This window comes from Pan troglodytes, chromosome 8, assembly GCF_028858775.2.
Source record: "Pan troglodytes isolate AG18354 chromosome 8, NHGRI_mPanTro3-v2.0_pri, whole genome shotgun sequence".
NCBI lineage: Eukaryota > Metazoa > Chordata > Mammalia > Primates > Hominidae > Pan > Pan troglodytes.
This window is the reverse complement of record NC_072406.2, coordinates 38,175,718-38,196,968: the sequence shown is the minus strand read 5'-3', so window position 1 is coordinate 38,196,968 and position 21,251 is coordinate 38,175,718. Positions and strand designations below refer to the sequence as shown.

Genomic DNA, 21,251 nt, shown 5'->3' with positions numbered 1-21,251 from the left:
TTATCCAGAAAAATCATAGTCTTCATCTTTCTTTTCAGAAGCCTTGGATTCATCTCTAATATTCACAACATTGTCTCTTATTTCTCCATAATGAACGTAATGTACAACAGCAAGCTCCTCCCTTCTCACAGTAGGTTGTGTATGTTTCATGTTTATGGATAGGGAGTAAAGAATTGGTCACTCTTCAGTTTGTGCTAAGGTAATTTGCACCATGAAGCTTAAACATTCTTTTTTATCATGTGGTCATTGTTTGTTTTTGTTTTCTTAAGTTTTCTTCTGACTTAACAGAATTCTAAGCATTCTTAATATTTAAAACTGTATCTTTAAACATATGCTTATTAAAGCTTTAAATAATGTATATGTAGGGCCAGCAGCGGTGGCTCATGCCTGTAATCCCAACACTTTGGGAGGCTGATGCGGGAGGATTGCTTGAGCCCGGGAGTTCAACCGGCCTAGGGAACATGATAAAATCCCATCTCTACAAAAAATAGAAAAATTAGCCGGGCGTGGTGGTGCACACCTGTAGTCTCAGCTACTTGGGGGACTGAGGTGGGAGGATTGCTTGAACCTGGGAGGTTGAGGCTGCAGTGTGTTGTATTTACGCCATTGCACTCCAGCCTGGGTGACAAAGTAAGACCCTGTCTCAATAATAATAATAATAATAATAATAATAATAATAATAATGTCTATGTAATATAGCATTTCAATCATTTCTTCTAGGAAATTCATTTGTAATAAGTTCAAATTCTGAACAACTTCTAGTTGAATCAATAAGTTAAAATGGCAAACGGAATATTTAAAAAATACATTGTAAGGTACTAATATTCCTTTAATGGGATAAGCTGAAATAAAGTTCTGAAATGCAAGCACAGTCAACTTATCTTTATAATGATTAAATCATCAAGAACTTAACTCCTCAACTACCTACTAGAGAAAAATAGTTCAGTTTCATCAGAACTATAAAACTGCTCAATGGTAAATGGAGCTTCATGTAAAAATAAGGCAATATTCCGCAGGCTCAGAGATTGCTAATTGTTTTCCATCAGTTCAGTCATCTTCCTTTGTTCCCTTTCCCCACTCCTCTACACCAAACTGTACCCCCCTTCCCTCTTTCTGTTCTTCCAGGTACACACACACACACACACACACACACACACACATGCTTTCCTTTCTTTTCTCTTTTTTTTTTTAAAGGTTTTTTTTTTTTAATTATACTTTAAGTTCTAGGGTACATGTGCACAACATGCAGGTTTGCTACATATGTATACATGTGCCATGTTGGTGTGCTGTACCCATTAACTCATCATTTACATTAGGTATATCTCCTATGCTATCCCTCCCTCCTCCCCCAACCCCTCGACAGGCCCCTGTGTGTGATGTTCCCCTTCCTGTGTCCAAGTGTTCTCATTGTTCAATTCCCACCTATGAGTGAGAATGTGTGGTGTTTGGTTTTCTATCCTTGTGATAGTTTGCTGAGAATGACGGTTTCCAGCTTCATCCATGTCCCTACAAAGGACATGAACTCATCCATTTTTATGGCTGCATAGTATTCCATGGTGTATATGTGCCACATTTTCTTAATCCAGTCTATCATTGATGGACATTTGGGTTGGTTCCAAGTCTTTGCTATTGTGAATAGTGCCACAATAAACATAAGTGTGCATGTGCCTTTATAGCAGCATGATTTATAATCCTTTGGGCGTATACCCCGTAATGGGATGGCTGGGTCAAATGGCATTTCTAGTTCTAGATCCTTGAGGAATTGCCACACTATCTTCCACAATGGTTGAACTAGTTTATTGTCCCACCAACAGTGTAAAAGTGTTCCTATTTCTCCACATCCTCTCCAGCACCTGTTGTTTCCTGACTTTTGAATGATCGCCATTCTAACTGGTGTGAGATGGTATCTCACTGTGGTTTTGATTTGCATTTCTCTGGTGGCCAGTGATGATGAGCATTTTTTCATGTGTCTGTTGGCTGCATAGATGTCTTCTTCTTTTGAGAAGGGGCCGTTCATGTCCTTTGCCCACTTTTTGATGGGGTTGTTTGTTTTTTTCTTGTAAATTTGTTTGAGTTCTTTGTAGATTCTGGATATTAGCCCTTTGTCAGATGGGTAGATTGTAAAAATTTTCTCCCATTCTGTAGGTTGCCTGTTCACTCTGATGGTAGTTTCTTTTGCTGTGCAGAAGCTCTTTAGTTTAATTAGATCCCATTTGTCAATTTTGGCTTTTGTTGCCATTGCTTTTGTTGTTTTAGTCATGAAGTCCTTGCCCATGCCTATGTCCTGAATGGTATTGCCTAGGTTTTCTTCTAGGGTTTTTATGGTTTTAGGTCTAACGTTTAAGTCTTCAATGCATCTTGAATTAATTTTTGTATAAGGTGTAAGGAAGGGATCCAGTTTCAGCTTTCTACATATGGCTAGCCAGTTTTCCCAGCACCATTTAATAAATAGGGAATCCTTTACCCATTTGTTGTTTTTGTCAGATTTGTCAAAGATCAGATAGTTGTAGATGTGTGGTATTATTTCTGAGGGCTCTGTTCTGTTCCATTGGTCTATATCTGTGTTTTGATACCAGTACCATGCTGTTTTGGTTACTGTAGCCTTGTAGTATAGTTTGAAGTCAGCTGGCATGATGCCTCCAGCTTTGTTATTTTGGCTTAGGATTGTCTTGGCAATGTGGGCTCTTTTTTGGTTCCACATGAAATTTAAAGTAGTGTTTTCCACTTCTGTGAAGAAAGTCATTGGGAGCTTGATGGGGATGGCACTGAATCTATAATTTACCTGGGGCAGTATGGCCATTTTCATGATATTGATTCTTCCTATCCATGAGCATGGAATGGTCTTCCATTTGTTTGTGTCCTCTATTATTTCGTTGAGCAGTGGTTTGTAGTTCTCTTTGAAGAGGTCCTTCACATCCCTTGTAAGTTGGATTCCTAGGTATTTTATTCTCTTTGAAGCAATTGTGAATGGGAGTTCACTCATAATTTGGCTCTCTGTCTGTTATTGGTGTATAGGAATGCTTGTGATTTTTGCACATTGATTTTGTATCCTGAGACTTTGCTGAAGTTGCTTATCAGCTTACGGAGATTTTGGGCTGAGATGATGGGGTTTTCTGGATATACAATCATGTCATCTGCAAACAGGGACAATTTGACTTCCTCTTTTCCTAATTGAATACCCTTTATTTCTTTCTCCTGCCTGATTGCCCTGGCCAGAACTTCCAACACTATGTTGAATAGGAGTGGTGAGAGAGGGCATCCCTGTCTTGTGCCAGTTTTCAAAGGGAATGCTTCCAGTTTTTGCCCATTCAGTATGATATTGGCTGTGGGTTTGTCATAAATAGCTCTTATTATTTTGAGATACATCCCATCAATACCTAGTTTATTGAGAGTTTTTAGCATGAAGGGCTGTTGAATTTTGTCAAAGGCCTTTTCTGCATCTATTGAGATAATCATGTGGTTTTTGTCTTTGGTTCTGTTTATATGCTGGATTACGTTTATTGATTTGTGTATGTTGAACTAGCCTTGCATCCCAGGGATGAAGCCCACTTGATCATGGTGGATAAGCTTTTTGATGCGCTGCTGGATTTGGTCTGCCAGTATTTTATTGAGGATTTTTGCATCGATGTTCATCAGGGATATTGGTCTAAAATTCTCTTTTTTTTATTGTGTCTCTGCCAGGCTTTGGTATCAGGATGATGCTGGCCTCATAAAATGAGTTAGGGAGGGCCGGATGCGGTGGCTAACACCTGTAATCCCAGCACTTTGGGAGGCCGAGACAGGCAGATCACGAGGCCAGGAGATTGAGACCATCCTGGCTAACACAGTGAAACCCTGTCTCTATTAAAAATACAAAAAAATTAGCCGGGTGTGATGGCGGGTGCCTGTAGTCCTAGATACTCAGGAGGCTGAGGCAGGAGAATGGCGTGAATTCGGGAGGCGGAGTTTGCAGTGAGCCGAGATCGCCCCACTGCACTCCATCCTGGGCAACAGAGTGAGACTCCATCTCAAAAAAAAAAAAACAAAACAAAAAAAAAGAAATGAGTTAGGGAGGATTCCCTGTTTCTAAAATTCTCTTTTTTTTGTTGTGTCTCTGCCAGCCTTTGGTATCAGGATGATACTGGCTTCATCAAATGAGTTAGGGAGGATTCCCTCTTTTTCTACTGATTGGAATAGTTTCAGAAGGAATGGTGCCAGCTCCTCCTTGTACCTCTGGTAGAATTTGGCTGTGAATCCATCTGGTCCTGGACTTTTTTTGGTTGATAGGCTATTAATTATTGCCTCAATTTCAGAGCCTGTTATTGGTCTATTCAGGGATTCAACTTCTTCCTGGTTTAATCTTGGGAGGGTGTATGTGTGCAGGAATTTATCCATTTCTTCTAGATTTTCTAGTTTATTTGCGTAGAGGTGTTTATAGTATTCTCTGATGGTAGTTCATATTTCTGTGGGGTCGGTGGTGATAACCCCTTTATCATTTTTTATTGTGTCTATTTGATTCTTCTCTCTTTTCTTCTTTATTAGTCTTGCCAGTGGTCTATCAATTTTGTTGATCTTTTCAAAAAACCAGCTCCTGGATTCACTGATTTTTTGAAGGGTTTTTTGTGTCTCTATCTCCTTCAGTTCTGCTCTGATCTTAGTTATTTCTTGCCTTTAGCTAGCTTTTGAATGTGTTTTCTCTTGCTTCTCTAGTTCTTTTAATTGTGATGTTAGAGTGTCAATTTTAGATCTTTCCTGCTTTGTCTTGTGAGCATTTAGTGCTATAAATTTCCCTCTACACTCTGCTTTAAATGTGTCCCAGAGATTCTGATATGTTGTGTCTTTGTTCTCAATGGTTTCAAAGAACATCTTTGTTTCTGCCTTCATTTCGTTATGTACCCAGTAGTCATTCAGGAGCAGGTTGTTCAGTTTCCATTTAGTTGAGTGGTTTTGAGTGAGTTTCTTAATCCTGAGTTCTAGTTTGATTGCACTGTGGTCTGAGAGACACTTTGTTATAATTTCTGGTCTTTTATATTTGCTGAGGAGTGCTTTACTTCCAACTATGTGGTCAATTTTGGAATAAGTGTGATGTGGTGCTGAGAAGAATGTATATTCTGTTGTTTTGGGGTAGAGAGTTCTGCAGATGTCTATTAAGTCCGCTTGGTGCAGAGCTGACGAGACAGAAAGTTAACAAGGATATTCAGGAATTTTTTTTTTTCTCTGTCGCCCAGGCTGGAGTGCAGTGGTGCCATCTTGGCTCACTGCAAGCTCTGCCTCCCGGGTTCATGCCATTCTCCTGCCTCAGCCTCTCGAGTAGCTGGGACTACAGGCGCCTGCCACCACGGCTGGCTAATTTTTTGTATTTTTAGTAGAGACGGGGTTTCACTGTGTCAGCCAGGATAGTCTCGATCTCCTGACTTCGTGATCCATCTACCTTGGCATCCCAAAGTGCTGGGATTACAGGCGTGAGCCACCACGTCCAGCCTAGCGCTTTCCCTTCAAAATTCATCTTTTTATGGGAAACCTTAAATATTAAACATTTAACCATGTAGGTAGTAAAACCATGCTTAGCAACAGATTCTACATATTTAGTCAGATGTTCTTTTTGAGCCCTGATGACATACCAATGCAAATTAATTCATATTTCATTGATCTATCAAAATGTTTCAGTTCTCACTTGTGTCAGGTTCTATATATACAATGATCGTATATTTTAAATAAATAAATAGACATGTAATCTGACAAATGCATATATGAGCATAAATATATGCACACACAGATATATGTACACACATATGTGTATACATACATACAGAACCCTTGAAATAGGGATAGTCCCAGAGTAGCATTTTATACGTTATGTATCATATGTGCTCCCCTACACCAGTGGCTTTCAACCAGAGGCAGTTTTGCCCCACAGGGGATATTTGGCAATGTCTGCAGACACATTCGGTTTTCACACTGGCAGGGTGTGTTGCCACTGGCATCTAATGGATAGAAGCCAGAGGTGCTGCTGAACATCTTACAATGAATAAGACAGCCCCCACAGCGAAGGCCTATCTGGTCCCAAATGTCTGTAGTTCCAAGGTTGAGAAACCTTGTTCAGCGTAGTGGTCTGAGGCATCAAATATGAGGAAAATCATACTCTTCATTTTATTCCAAGCAATTGACGGGAAAAAAAGAAAAAATGCTTATCTTCACAATTGCATTTAAATCTCATCGGTCTAAACTGGTTACATTGCTACATAAGAAGTAACTTCCATTGTGAAACCTTTACACACTTTAGAAAGGAGAGACATATCTATTCCCTTCTATTATTAGTCCTCAGTGGTCTTTTATTTTCACTATCCTAGGCATTTTCCCACAGTATCAGAGAAAAACTGCCAGATAACGTGAAAAAATTAGGATAATTCTGACTTTACCTATTCGGAAAATAAAAGTTGCTGTAGTTTCTAGCACAATATTTTGTGTATTTCACATACATCAAAAAGAAAATGTGGTTACATGTTTTAGTATAGCTTGTCTATTTTAAACAAAACTATTACGAAGACAAATAACAATCTAATTTATATACAGCAGGAGCTGAGTGTGCTGGCTCAGGCCTGTAATCCCAGCACTTTGGGAAGCCAAGGTAAGACCGTGTCTCTACAAAAATTAAAATTAAAAAATTAGCCAGGCATGGTGGCATGTGCCTGTACTCCCAGCTACTTAGGAGGCTAAGGTGGGAGGATCACCTGAGCCTAGGAATGCCATGAGCTATAATCTCAACACTATACTCCTGCCTGAGAAACAGAGTGGGACCCTGTCTCTTTTTAAGAAAATAAAAAATAAAAAAAATTTACATACAGCAGTAAGGTCTACATTTTGCTTCCATATATGAATATTTTGCTGCAAGTTGGTAATTTATAGATGATAATAGAACTTTGTCGTTGAAGAGACCCTGGAATTTATTTTCCCATTTCCTAATATCACATTTCATCAAATATAAAATGGCATTAATTGTAAGATGCCTTGTTATATTGTGTACCACTGAAAGAAAAGAAATGCCGACTGAATATGACATGCCCTCAATTGTAAGACACATCTCAATTTGAAAGACATCCAAATGTAAAAATGGTGCATATTAGAATTGATACAATATAATTCTTTACTATCATACCATTCCTTCTTTCTCAGATAAAAGCTATGTGTCAAATTCTTCTCTGATAATGTAACAAGGCATACACATTGGACAAAACACATAAATGGTGAGAAAGCTAAATAAATAAACCAAAACCTTACATAACTCTAAGATTCCTTTTAAGCTATAGGTGCAGTGGGTACTTTGCCAATCGGACAGGTTTTTAAAAATCCTGCATTGTCTTGTTTTAGTCATATTTATTAAATGAGGAAGATTATAACAGATATTAAAATGAATAAAAATTAATTGGATCTCAATTAATAGAAGTATTGGCAACTTTGTGTGGGGGAAGAGAATAGAGACAGAAGCTGCCACCTTGTACAAAAAGATAGGTAACAGGATTTTTGTTTGGAAAAATAAACTTTACTACCTTGGGATCAGATTATATTTAAGCTAATTTGTGTTTCCTCTGAGCTCTACCTATAATGAAAGTAATAAAACTAGATATATCCTATGATTGCTTCGAGGCACTCAATAATATCCTTGGGTATAAAAAAGAAATTCACTCATGGTTTCTATACTAGATTTGGCACTGTAGGAAAGAGAAGGGTGTGGAGGGGTGAAGCTGTGAAAGACTTAGCCAAGAGGACTAATCCTTTCCTAAACTGAAGAAGTATTTCATGGAACAGTCATCTACCCAAATATTTGTATAGGTCAAGTTTTTCTTCCTGTAGGAAGAAAGACTCAGGAGAGTAATTGCCCAGCCAAAGTGGAAATTACGCTATGTGTAATTTTAGTTTGTTACTAAACAAATTTTAGTTTATTACCAAAAGCTGAAAAGCAGATAAAGCAAGCAAAACAAGCCCCACTGATGCATATGACATTGCTGTGCTGGGAAAAGCTTCACAACGCTGCTGGCTGCAGACTCTCCCAAGCATAGCCCCAATACTAGTGAACTGCCTATTTGCACATAACAGCCATGAAGCTGCCAAAGTTATCAAAATCCCAATGTGCTATCTTAGTAATTCTGCATAAATAACTCTTTGAACACCAAATCAGCACTGAACAGAGAAAACAGCCAGGGCCTAATGCTTCTGTACCAACCAAGTGCAAAATAGCATCAACAACATACGCCTTGGCATCACAGTATATTACAATGTAATCATAAAATGCAGTGTATGTTGAATCCAACAGCACTCTTAAGACTGAAAAAGGGTAGCCTTAAAATCTGAACCATGTGCAACAAACTGCTGCCTTTCTGGAGTTGAAAGTAACATTTGGCTTATCCAGAAGTTGAGGCTGGAAAATCAGTCTAGTGAGAGCCTCAGTTATCTCTCCAGGCAGTAAGCATAACTCTTGTAATTTATTTTGCAGTTCGGGAAATCCCCTTTCTACTTCCAAATGCATATTCTAGAAAATGGGAGGATAATCCTGTACCATTGCTACACCACAACATGTAACCCTTTTTTGAAATTTTAAAGCCAACTACAGAGGCAAATTGAAAACAGGTTGCTTTTAAAAAGTAAGTAGGGAGCTTCCAAATGTCGAAACATGTATTATCTCGCGAGAAATTATAGAGGTATACTGAGGCCCTTGGTCTAGAAATCTACGAAGAAACTTCATGTTGACTCTAAGTAAATCAGGAAGTCTTAAGTCCTGTAAACTCAGATTATGCTTATTCTTATTTTGAAATGGAGTTCTCATTTCCATTATTAGTTTATGTACTTAACTCATTGTACATTGATAGGACTTTCTGTAAATATTCTGTGAGTAAATGATCATTATAAAGTCAAACATGGAACATATGAACATGTTCTGCATTTATATAGCATTCATTAACTGATTTCAGCAGTGAATCAAATAAAACTTTACAAGTTAAAGCAACGCATTGGGCTAGGTGTGATGGCTCATACCTGTAATCTCAACACTTTGGGAAGCTGAGGCAGGTGGATCACCTGAGCCCAGGAGTTCAAGATCAGCCTGGGCAACATGGCAAAACCCCATCTCTACTAAAACTGAAAAAAATAGCCAAGCATGGTGGCTCGGGCCTGTAGTCCTGGCTACCCAGGAAGCTGAGCTGGGAGGATCACTTGAGCCTGGGAGGTTGAGGATGCAGTGACCTGAGATCGTGCCACTGCACTCCAGCCTGGGCAACAGAGTGAGACCGTGTCTCAAAAAAAGAAATAAATAAAATAAAGTGACATATTGAATGATGTGCATAATCATGGACCTTTAGGTTTATAAGGAGTCATCTTGTCCAACCTTCTCAATTTACAGTTGAAGAAACTGAAAATTAAAGAGGCAACTCCTGCCTCTGGTAACACCCTAAGTCAAAGATATAGTCCAGGATGGTATCAACTTCTTCTGTCTCTAAGGCCAGTATTTCTACCATGACCCATTGCCATCACAGGCCTTCATAATGATTAGAAACAAAACTAAACCTCTATATAAGTTACAAATTACTATAAGTCAAATGACTTTAATACTAGTAAATGAAGACAGTTATGGCCAGCTGAGGATAGTATTTGGGAAGACAGAAGCTACAATACAAAAATATTTACTAAACTTCCTATGTGATGACAGTTCTTCATTTAGTTTTTACAGAATTTCAAAGGAGATTCACATTACTCTTCATAGCTTAAAGATGATGTAACTGAGACTGAAAAGCCTCCACAGCAGAAGTTCATCTGAAAACCTTTTAATCTATAACCCAGGCAAACACCTCTCGGCTATTCCTGTAGGAAAGCCTACTCATCATTTTCAGCTCCTATAAGAAAGACATAGGGTATGTTTGGCCTAGAGCAAGACGGTCATTTTTCTTACACTGTGTGAATTGCCCTCTTTTGTTGAAAGCAGAAATCTGTAATAGAATCACTGAAGGAGGTGTGTGGGTGTCTTGTGTGAGGGAGAGAAAGTGAAGTGAGCACTCAGGCAGTCAGTGAATCAGTGACACTAATGTTCATTAGTTTCTAAAAAGAGATTTCCATACTATTATGATCTTTCCTTTATCTCCCTATCGATTTTTCTTTCTTTCTTTTTTTTTTTCTTAACCAAATACCAGGTCTAACATTCACTTGGTTTCCTCTTCCTCTGCATGTGACTCTCCTGTATCATTTCCACAAGGTACTGGATTTATGTGTATCAGCCCTGTTTCCAAAACATATTTGTTGACCATGTGGATAGGCCAATTAAGAAGTATATGGAAATCATCAAGTCTATTTCCACATTTGTATTATGCAGAAACTGATTTCCAGACAGGTATTACAGCCAGTCAGAGACAAAACTGGGACTTGAGGCAAAGTTCTGCCTCAAATTGAATACTCTTCTCACTGTACAACATACTTGGTTGCATTGTTGGCCCAAAAAGAGTAAGTGTATATCACTGGTTTGGGCAAAGTATATTACTTAATTCAAGCCAATATCATCTTATACATTTTTAATGATAAAATTGGGGAATCAAGAGATAGAAATCAGCACAGGATGGTGGAAAGACTACACAGGCTTCATAGCTGGACAGATCTAAATTTTATTTTAGCTCCTTCATTTACTAGCTACATTAGTTTGGGCAAGTTGCGCAACTTTTCTGAACTGGTTGCTACCTGAGAGTTCTAAGAATTAAATGTACTGAAATATATAAAGTATGTAATGTATAGTAGATGCTCAATAAGTATTGGTTTCCCTTAATTCCCACCCACCACAAAAGAGCTATTCCACTTCTAGCAAATTCCTTTAGCTATTTGGGTCTCAGCTTCCTCAACTATAAAATGAGGAGAAACCAAAGGAATTCCAAATTCCCTCTCAGGCTCATCGAGAATTAATTCTTTAAAGGAATTTTAAAGAAACTCACCTTCTTTTAAATTCAACAAACCCTTAAGTACCTGCTAACCATCCTAGGCACTGAACAATTCCAACCACCACCAGAGAGCTATCTATGCATTCAACGGAATGGGATCCAACTCCATAGTACTTTAAGTTCCACGAAGAAAAATCATTATGCAAACAAAAGAACCCTAGTTTTAAGGAAAATGCTTCAAGGATATTACAAAGCTAATGTTAAAAGTAAAAATATTTTCAGGGTATATCTTAAATTATTACTCTCTCTTTTTTGCTAGGATGAAAAATGAGAACCAAGTGTTCATACCATAGATATGTAACAAAAGACTCAAGAAATTCTTAGTTAAGAGAAATGAGTGCCATTTTTTCAAAGATAAAAAATGAGCAATAAACTTCTCTTCCCATATGTGTATTATGCTGGGTCTTAAATTTTAAGATACTTGTGTCATTCTGAAACATAAGGGAAGAGAATTTATTCTGAGAGATTGTTTTACAGTGATAAACAGCGATATAAGAAGATATTTTTATGTTGAACTTCTTATAAGAAGTTCTACATATTACTTTTAAAGTTCATGCTTTCGATTTATATTATCTAAAAATGAAATGTAATTTAATTTACATTAATTTAAATGTCTGAATCTTGTAAGTAAGACCTGGGAAAATATTAACTAATCTTAACTAAAAGTTTTTTCTCCTTTTCTCCTTCACAAGTAAACCATTATCAATGGATTTTCTGTTATACATAAAACTTTTTGCAAATAACACTTCACATGTTTAAAAGACTATTTCAAATCATGATCAGGGCTCCTAATCTGGTTTACCAAAAATTCATTTGAGGTTTACCTTGTTACCATACCTGTCAAATACTATTCACCTATATTGTAGAATTTTAGAATGCATATCTTAGGTGATAAAATATCATCAACAAAAAACCTTTTCCTTTATGAGTATGAAGATATACAGAAAGGGCCCATTTTAATATTATCTCAATATGTGAAATTAACAATGTAATCTCTTTTTTAAGTGACAGCTGTTTTCTATGGGCTAATTTTTTTGGTTGTCATAAGTAATGATAGAGAATAAAGTATGTCCCTAACACAGGTTGTGTACAGAGGTCCAGAGAGCCACAGACACTTGCATTAGGTATATATTTATCAAGTATAGGATAAACCAGAGGCAGAAGGCCTGGATCCCATTTCTGTTGTTGAAACAAACTTGATACATGATTTTTGGACAAGCCACTTTATAGTTCTGTTTCTTCATCTATGAGACAACAAGTGGAACTATCTGATGCCTGTAAGATTTTCTTCTGGTTTCTACTGTGTGGACCCTCAATACAGCATTTGAAGGGCACAGGATATGGGGCCAAAGCACTCATAGGGGAGCACTTACCTTATGATTCTACTGAGACAAGCCAGCTTCTATAGAGAGCCAGACACTAAATGGCTGGCTGTGTGCCTTGGCTGAGGAATACCATCTTTGTCTATAAAGGCACTTAAAGAAACAAACTATTTTCTAAACAGAGTGAAAAAACAGGGAGTGTCTGAGCCCTCTCAACCTGAGACTCTTTGTGTCCTCAGCCTCTCGACTTGGCTGCCAGAAGGCACTGAGTTCATTTAGGCAACCTATGCTTTCTGATCCATATGATTAAGAGAGATAATTCTGAAAATGAATGGTTTTCATCCTCAGTTCCACAGCGGCCCTTGAAAATACATATATTTTACACAGTACCTACATTGTTTATAGCAACCCCTAGGACACCTTCATAGAACAGAGTTTGGAATGGTGGTACATATGATATGAAGTATGAAGTGGGCTTAAATCCTGGATCTGCTATTTTACTGCTGTGCAATCTTAGGCAAGAAGCTGAACCCCTCTGGGCTTCAGATTCCTTTTCTGTAAAATAGAGAAAATAATAAAACCTAACTCATAAGGTTGTTGTAAGGGCTAATCAAGACAACGCATGCAAAGCAGTTAGCACAGAGCCTGACATAAAGCGAATGTTAGATGAAAAAGACAGATAAATCCCGGGACTTGGGGCTCCCTAAAAAGACTCATTTAAAGGCTACAAACAGTTTGCTGGCAGTGAATAGCATCTGCTGGTCTTTCCTCTTCTGAGCAAACAGTATGGCAAAGATTCAAAGCTGGGCTCAGCTCTTACTAATAGGATCCTGCAGGAATTAGGAGGAAATGAGATTATCTTGAAAGTAGAAAAGAGTTAGTCTGGTTTAAGACAAGACCTTTAAAAGAGATAGAAACACAGGCAAAGACACACACACATGCACTTAATATGGTCATACAGAATCAGACAAAGGGGGTTATTATCCTTTATGCCTTTGCAAGTGTTGCCAACATTAAAAGCTACAGAACTTGATAACTGGATGGCTCCCTAGAGACTGTCTAGTTCAACTCCCTCACTGGACAGATAAGTAGCTGAGGCCCAGAGAGGTTAAGCAACTTGCTTGAGGTCATTCAGCAGTAAATGGCAGTACCAAGACAAACAAGCCTTCTGACCTTTCCCACTTGCCCACCCAGTACTTGATCTGGCATCTTTCAGCAGGTCAGCATCCTGTCCTTGCTGTGCCAGGGTATTTAAAAAATAAATAAATAATCCACACACAAAGGTTTCTCAGTCCTGCCCAGGTTCCCAAAAAGTACAAAAGCAACCTCAGCCCCCAAGACCCTCTTTCCAGAGCCTTCCCTCATGGGACTAAGGGAAGATCTCAGTCCATCTTGGGCCCTCTCCTAAGCCCTCTTTGGTGTAACTACTCTTTCAGTTCCTTCCTCACATCTACTCTTAAAGGTTGCTTCTAGAAATTCCCCGCCTCAAAGGTCAGGCACTTCCCAGGCAGAAGTTAAAACCTGTTAATTTGCAAATTCTCTGCTTCCCTCAAATGCTATAGTTTGAGACAGGAAGTACAGACTCCCTTAAGTTTCCTCCAGCCTCCTTGAGTGAATTCAGTCACAACTGATGCCTCCCTCCCGAATATAACTAGGTCCTTTTATAAATCATGTGAGTGTGTGAAGGGCTGGAGAACCCTTAAGTATGCCTAAGACAGGGAAGAGGAGGAAAAGGCCACCGAGGAAGGAAAGATCAATTGCGGGGAGAGGGGAGACCGGCAGAAGGAGCACCCTGACCAAGCTGCAAAGTCTGGATCCCAGAGACAGCTAGCTGCTGGGACTGACTCACTGCTGAGGGGCCGGAACTGCGAGGAGATGGCACAGTTTTAATTATAAGCTCTGACTAACAACAGACCGGTGCCCCCAACTGCACACGTAGGAAGCAGGCAGAGGCTACCCCAAAGTGGCAGAAACAAGGAACTCTCTGTTCCTCCTGCTCCCTTTTCGCCTCTCATCTGAGGCTTGCCACTCCGCGGACACACCCGGCGCTCGCCAAGTTGTCGCATCGCCCCCGGTGGGGAACGCCCCTCCCTGCTCTCCGGACAATTGGAGGGAAGCACAGAGCAGCGGGGGTGTCTCCGTCCTGCCAAGGGCTGCCTGTCCCTCGCCCAGTGCGGGGAAACTGGTACGAGAGAATGAATGGCTTTCGCCGAGCGCCGGAAGCTGACGGGCGTGGGGCGCTTCTTGCCCCCAAGCACCCGCGCCCGCGTGGGGCGTCCCTCAGCCCGGGTCTCTACTCTGAGGGTGAGAAGCGTTCGGGTCACAGCCAAGGGTTCCTTCCTCACACGTGCACCCACCCGCAAGACCGGAAGGAAAGCTTCGCTTTTGCCTTCCCCCCTGCCCCCCGGCCCTCCCTACCTGAATTCCGGGACCAGGTTAGGCTGAAACCCGTAGATGGCAGAGGAAAGAGTAACCAGCCACCCGGGCTTGTAACTCCCGTTCTCGCACTCCAGATAAGGCGGAGACCACTTGAAGTGGCTCTTGTCCCCGCCGAGCCCGTCCTTGCGCCGCCAGCTGTGGCCCAGGCCCCGGGGCCCCTGATTGGGGCCGCGGCGGTGTAAGTGGGGCCTCCACTTGCGCCGGAGGCCGTGGAACCACTCGGTCTCCAGGGTGGCGTTGGCCAGGTGGGGTGCGGAGGAGGACAGGTCTTGGAGCAGGATGCGGCTCTCCTCGCGCGTGGCCTGGAGGAAGACCTGTGGGGCCGGTGCGGACAGCGAATCGGTGCTGAAGGTGATGGCCGCCCGGGAGATGCTGGGCTCGCCCTCCAGAAGGCTCCACACCAGCGCCTGGTACCAATCCAGGTCGTCCTGCAAGTTCTGCTCCCGCGACTTATTGCTCTGCAGCATCGCGTTGAGGAAGTTGGTGGCGTGTGTCAGTGTGCCCAGCGCCCCGTGCAAGGAGGGGTGCGCGCTGGCCAGGGCTGGCCACTTCCCCGGCAGGCCCGCCAACTCGTAGCGGCCGGAGCAGTTGGCTCGCTTCAGCTGGTGGGAGTCCCCGGTGTAGAGGTAAGAGGCCACGTCCATGGGCACCTCCTCGGCGAGTTTCTGCGCCAAGATGGTGCCATCGGTGGAGCGGCTCCAGGGAGCCGAGGAGTCCGAGGCAGAGGCTCGACCCGGCTGCTGGGCGTGCGGCTTCCCCTTCGGGGTCCTCTCTCGAGGGGAATCCGGCCGTCCTTGGGGGTCGCGGCTGGCGCCAACAGCTCCCAATCCCAGCTGAGCAAGCAGGAGGCAGAGGAGTAAGGGGTAAGCCATGGCTCCCATCTGCCTCGCAGAGAGAAGAGGAGGGAACGGGAGGAGGGGGAATCACTTTTTAAATTTGGATCGTCAGTTTCTCAACAGTCAGACTTTTTCGAGGAGTCTTCCCCCTTCTCCAGATGGCACCCAGTCCAAAGGACTTGAAAATAAGAATGTCTCGAGATTGGCCCCGGGTGGCTAAGCTACCGTCGCAGAAATCAAGTCACCTGTGGCAGCGCTGGCCGTGCCCGCTGCGCGAGGGGCCGGCTGGGGATTACGCACCTCGCAGCCTGGAGCCGAGCGGGTTACATGGCCTCGCGCTCCCAGCGGCTGGAGTCAGCCCGAGTCCGTCTCTCGGCCCGGCTGCCGCCACCGCCGCTCTCATTGAGGCGCGTTCAGAAGCTGCTGCTGCTGCTGCCGCCGCGGCCGCCGAAGACGCTGCTCCATAGTCTCACCCGCCGCAGGTCGTTCCCGCCTCCCGGCACTGGCTCCTCCTCGACCGCTTCGCCCGGAGGCGCGGGGCGCGCGCCCAGACCCGCACCGCGAGCGCAGCCGCGACTCCCGAGGAGCGAAGACGTCCTTTAAGACGTTCGTCTGTCCGGAGTAGCGAAGGCCGGGCGGCTGGTTAATTGCAGCCTTTAGGTTTGGCCGCAAACCACACTCCAGCCTCTCTCCCTGCTCCCTCCTCGGGGGAGGAAAGCCAGTTTAAAGAGGCAGCTTGGCCGCAACCAAACCCTTGTAGGGCGGCTGCAAGTCGTCTTGTCCCCTGTTTGGTCGGCTCCTCTGTCAATCAGCCGACTGCCATTTGTGGGGCCGGGGAGGGAGCTGTCCAGTGCTGAACCCGAGGCGGCCCGCGGGCGGCGGGGGCGCGGGAGGCAGCCTGCCGAGTCCTCGCACCCACTCGAGTTCCGGATGACTCGGAAACCTGCGTGGGTGGCGTAGGGTGGGCGGGAGAGGGGGGAGAAGCAGAGATTCGGTGGCTCAGAGCGAAGGAAACTTGGACGTACTGAGGGGGAGGGTGTTGGCGTCTTGCATGCTTAGTTAAATCAGCCTTTTGCCTGGAAAAGAGGGAGAAGGGAGTAGTTTTCATTTCTAGGTGAAATTAGACAGAAGGGACATAGGATGGAGACGTGTCCCCCTGAGCATCTGCTCATTTTAGGCAAATTATCAAATCATCTTCCTTGTTGTCAGTTAAAGAAATGATTAAAACATACTTGTCTAGGCTCATCTTAGCTGAGGGAGTAATGGAGAAATCTACCAGCTGTGCTTTAAGGAGAGAAAAAAAAAGTCATATTTAAGGAATCTCTGCTTGGGGGCCAGAATGGAGGGGAACGTGTAAAAATGTATGCAAGTAAAGATGTGTAAGGGAGAGAGAAAGGGGGAGGACTCATGAGCTCTGGGAGAATGAGAAGGAGCCTGTGTTGAGTGAGAAGGGAAATCGTCCTGACTGGGAGTTCCTGGAATTGAGAGATAAGAACTAAGACTTCTATTTAGCTAAAGGTTGGGATATCCCAGCAGAAGAAAGAAGAACTGAGCAAGTATGCCAAGTCCCCCAAATTATTGGTAAATTTCTTAACACAATCTAATTGATGTTTTGACGCTTATTAGAGAATTTAAGTGTCTTCTGACACTCCAAAAGTAGACTGGTACCAGAAAAGTAGTGTTTTGCACAGCTAGCTCCACTTTCCATATGCACCTCTATTTTCAAATTCCCCAAGAAAGACACAAATAGAAAATATCCAACTTACTTTAATTCCCAACTAACAAAAATGTCCCTCATGGCATTCTAAGCAGGCACTGCTTAGATTCACTGTACTATTTCATGTCATCCTTCCTATTGAGAAAATACTTAAGGACTGGAATGTAAGCTCCAAAAGAGCAAAAATCTTTGTCTGCATTGGTCACTGAGGTACCTTGAGCACCCAGAACACTACCTGGCACATAGTAGGCTCTGGCTAAATAGTTGCTAAATTAGTGAATGAACGGGAAGATCATGATGATGAAGCTAACTTAAAAATCAATCTCCTCACCCAAGAAGAGAAGTCTGCCTGACACACCAGTGATGAGGGTTTTTGGAAGAAGACACAGCAACCAGTTTTTCAAACCGCAGTGGTTGGTCTCCAAATGAGTTTTTATAGTTATGCAAAGAGTGGTTATTAGATTTGTATTTACTTACAAGTAGATTTCATGTTCATATCCGACTTTTTGTTTAAATTTTGCTTTGCAATGTATGCTCCTATGCTAAGTAAAGGTCATCCCGGTTTAGTGCTCTGCCACAGTATGGGTGGCAATAATAACAGAAAGAGTTTCTGCTTATTTAATGTATCAAAGTATACACTATGGTATTCCATTTACTTAACCATCTAAAGTCCAAAGTATAATTTCCTCATTCATTGATCCTTTTAGAAAACCTATATAACTTATTAACAATTCTTTAAAATCCTCTAGTATCTAACTTAAAAAAGAAGACATAATTGTATTCGTAGATCCTTCTGTAAGTAATCAAATGAACTAAGCACAATCAAAAGACCTGGATTCTGGTTCTAGCTTTATTTTAAAGGAAGATATATGATCACTGGCAAGACATTTAAAATTTCTGTGTCTTGGGACACAAACTGTGTGTGGGCCTCGGGATTTCACATTGAGGTTGTACAGGGGAGGCACCTGAGCTAGTCTCCCAGGGCACCAATCCTTTCCCAAGTGCATATCTAATGAGAAAGATGCAGAATATGAGAGACTCTTGCAATTATAGTATTCCCTTCAATGGATCCCCTTCAACGTACATTGCCAAACAGCTGGGATGAGCTAGTTGGATCTAGAACAGCACTGCCCAATAGAAATACAATGTGAACCAGAAGTAGGATCCTTATAAATAATTTCAAATGTTCAAATAGCATATTAAGATAGTAAAAAGAAAAAGACTGAAATTAATTTTAATAGTAAATTTTATGTAACCCAATATATCCAAATTTTTATCATTTCAATAAGTAAACAATGTAAAAGTATTAATGATATATTTTACACTTTTTACACTAAGTCTTCAAAATCTGATTTGTATTTTACACTCACAGCACAAGGCACTTCACACTAGCCACATTTCAAGTGCTGACTAGCCACCCGTGGCCAGAGGCTACCCTAGAGTACAAGCTCTAGAAGACAGTCCATTGCGGTCCAGAGTGCTAAGAAATCTAGGTCCATGCAAGATAAGGCGCAAAGTTCCAAATGCTCTAGGAGTTCTGGTCCATTTAATAGGTCTGGAATCAAGGTAACTGAGTAGGTAGATAATCCTATGTCTATGTTAGTGTCTATCAGTAAAGAGAATAATCCAAAAGAGGTTCTTTTAAGGGATCAAGGTTTGACACACACACACACACACACACACTCCTCAAAGCAGACGACAAAATTCTACACCATCTTGCATAAGACATATTCATTCATTCAACCAATGTTCATTGAGCCTCTACTATGTATCAGGCATTGTGCTTGGTACTGGGACGAAATAGGCACATCTTCTGTCTACGTGGCTCTTACAGCCAAGTGGGTAGAGAGAGAGAGCTAGAGATAAAAAATGCAAACAAATAAATAAGACAATAGCATGTTGTGATAAGTACCATGAAGAAATAAACACTGTGAAGTGATAAAGGGTGCAAGGTACAGGAGCAGAGAACATATATAAAGAGATAAAGGAAAGAAAGACTATGAGGAGGTGACAATTGAGCTGAAACCCCAAGAATGAGGAGTAACTGCCTAGGTAGTAAGTAGTAGTGAACCAGGTAAGTGTAAGATGGGAAGAAACTTACCTTAAGTAGAGGGAGTAGTGAATGGAAGCACTAAGAATACAAATATTCTCTCCTTAGCAGGAAAGGCAAGTGGAAAAAAATAAATGCAATATGCTAACGGTCATATGTAATAAGAATAGAACAAACAATCGACACAAAGGAAAATCATTTTATAAGATAAGACAGGAAGTGGGGTGGGGATGATTATCTCCCTCCCCCAATTATATAAGCATGCTTTGTAGATAGAGATAAATATCCCTATGCATGCCTCAAAATTAAGAGCTAAGTTGTCTAAATGAACATATATACTGTGTAGGAGCTTTATTGTATTTTAATAGAACTATGGGTACATGACCTATGACCATGGGTGGAAAAGCCCAAGGAGTTTTTCAACACAGCCTGAAAAGTCAATCTAATTGCTTTAGAACAACCAAATTTGCACTGATGAAAAAGCAGTATGTAATGGGCATATGGGTTATTAGTTGTCTTTATATGATTGATTTATCACTATCATAAAGAGGAAGATGTGACATTAACATATCTTTAAATAAAATAAAGGTCACAAACTACTGAAATCATATTTTATGTGAGCAGTATAGGTTGAGTTTTAAAAAACATTTAAATACAGCTTTAAATCATTTAAATAAGCAAGGATTAAGACTACAGGATGTGGTGAAAGGGCACTGGATTGGCCATTGAGAGACTCAGCTCTAACTGGTTCTACCATTTTCTAATCATGTGACTCTTGACAATTTTTTACAACCTCCCTGAGCCCTTTCTCTGCATCTAGAAAATAGGAGTTCTGTTCAGATACGTAGTCCACAACTGGAATAATTACAGCTAAGTGTGAATCATAGTCTATGCATATTTACCAGGAACTCATTGTTCTTGTCCTCCCAGATTTATAAGGTAAAGGTTATTTTTAGATTAAATAATAATGGATCTCAGTAAACAAAGTAGCACAACTCTGGTCAAATTTCTGATAATGTAAATAAAACTACAGACAATATAGTTTTTTAATATAACACAAAATCAGAAATCCAGTTCTTATTCCTGAGTCGACTGAGACTGGCTTTCTCTAAGTATATGTTATCCCTGTGTCTCATGTGCTCGTTTGCAAAATGAAGATTATAGTCTTTGTTATCCAAGAGTAATGGTTTTGAAATTTCAGGATGCAGAAGTATCGCCAAAGAATTCAAATTTTTGATCTGGGTGAGACTTTAGCATCTGCATTCTCAGGTGATTCTGATAAAAATGATCCGTGGAACACATGCTGAGAAACACTGCCTTGAGCCAAGGAAAATAACTCTAAGATATTAGGAGAAAAGTCGTTTCGTCGTTTTTGTTTTTTGTTTTGTTTTGTTTTGTTTTGGTAAACACAAAGGCTTACTAGCAATTGTGAAACATAGCCTGTGAAAAAATAAAACCAGTAAAAAGTATTATTAATATTATATTTATATAGCACTTAGAGTGGCCAGGCATTATGCTAAGGATTTTACATACTTTAGCTCATTGAATCTTTATTATAACACTGTAAGTTTGGTACTGTTTCCACTTTACAGATGGGAATCAAACAGCCCAAAAAATAAATTGCCCTAATTCACCCATCTGGCTCCAGATGTCATGCTCACAATAATTAGACCAGTGACTCGCAAATGTTTATATATTGGATTCACCTGGAGACGTTTAGTCAGCACACAGATTAGTGCCCCTGCTCCCAAAATTGCTGATTCAGTAGTCTGGAATAGGGCCTGAGAATCCACATTCTTAACACATTTCCAGTGATGCTAATACTGCTGGCCCAGGGATCACACTTTGAGAACCACTGCCCTGTACCATGCTTTTTACCATTATAATCTGTTGCCTCTATATGCTTACACGTTTCCACGTATTTTACATGGAAAAAGG

General features: G+C 41.3%; 1 protein-coding gene across 2 annotated transcripts in view; it reads right to left on the bottom strand.

Moving 5' to 3' along the window:
* Positions 1 to 15,594, bottom strand: part of GPR158 (G protein-coupled receptor 158) — a 422,057-nt gene extending 406,463 nt beyond the window's left edge. For both annotated transcript variants that reach the window (XR_010146829.1, XM_521427.9), the window contains exon 1: positions 14,690 to 15,594. Coding sequence is in view for 1 of the 2 variants with exons in the window: in XM_521427.9 (XP_521427.2) it covers positions 14,690 to 15,591 (902 nt within the window). In the remaining variant the exon portion in view is untranslated. The remainder of the gene's footprint in view (positions 1 to 14,689) is intronic.
* Between the last annotated feature and the right edge of the window lie 5,657 nt (positions 15,595 to 21,251).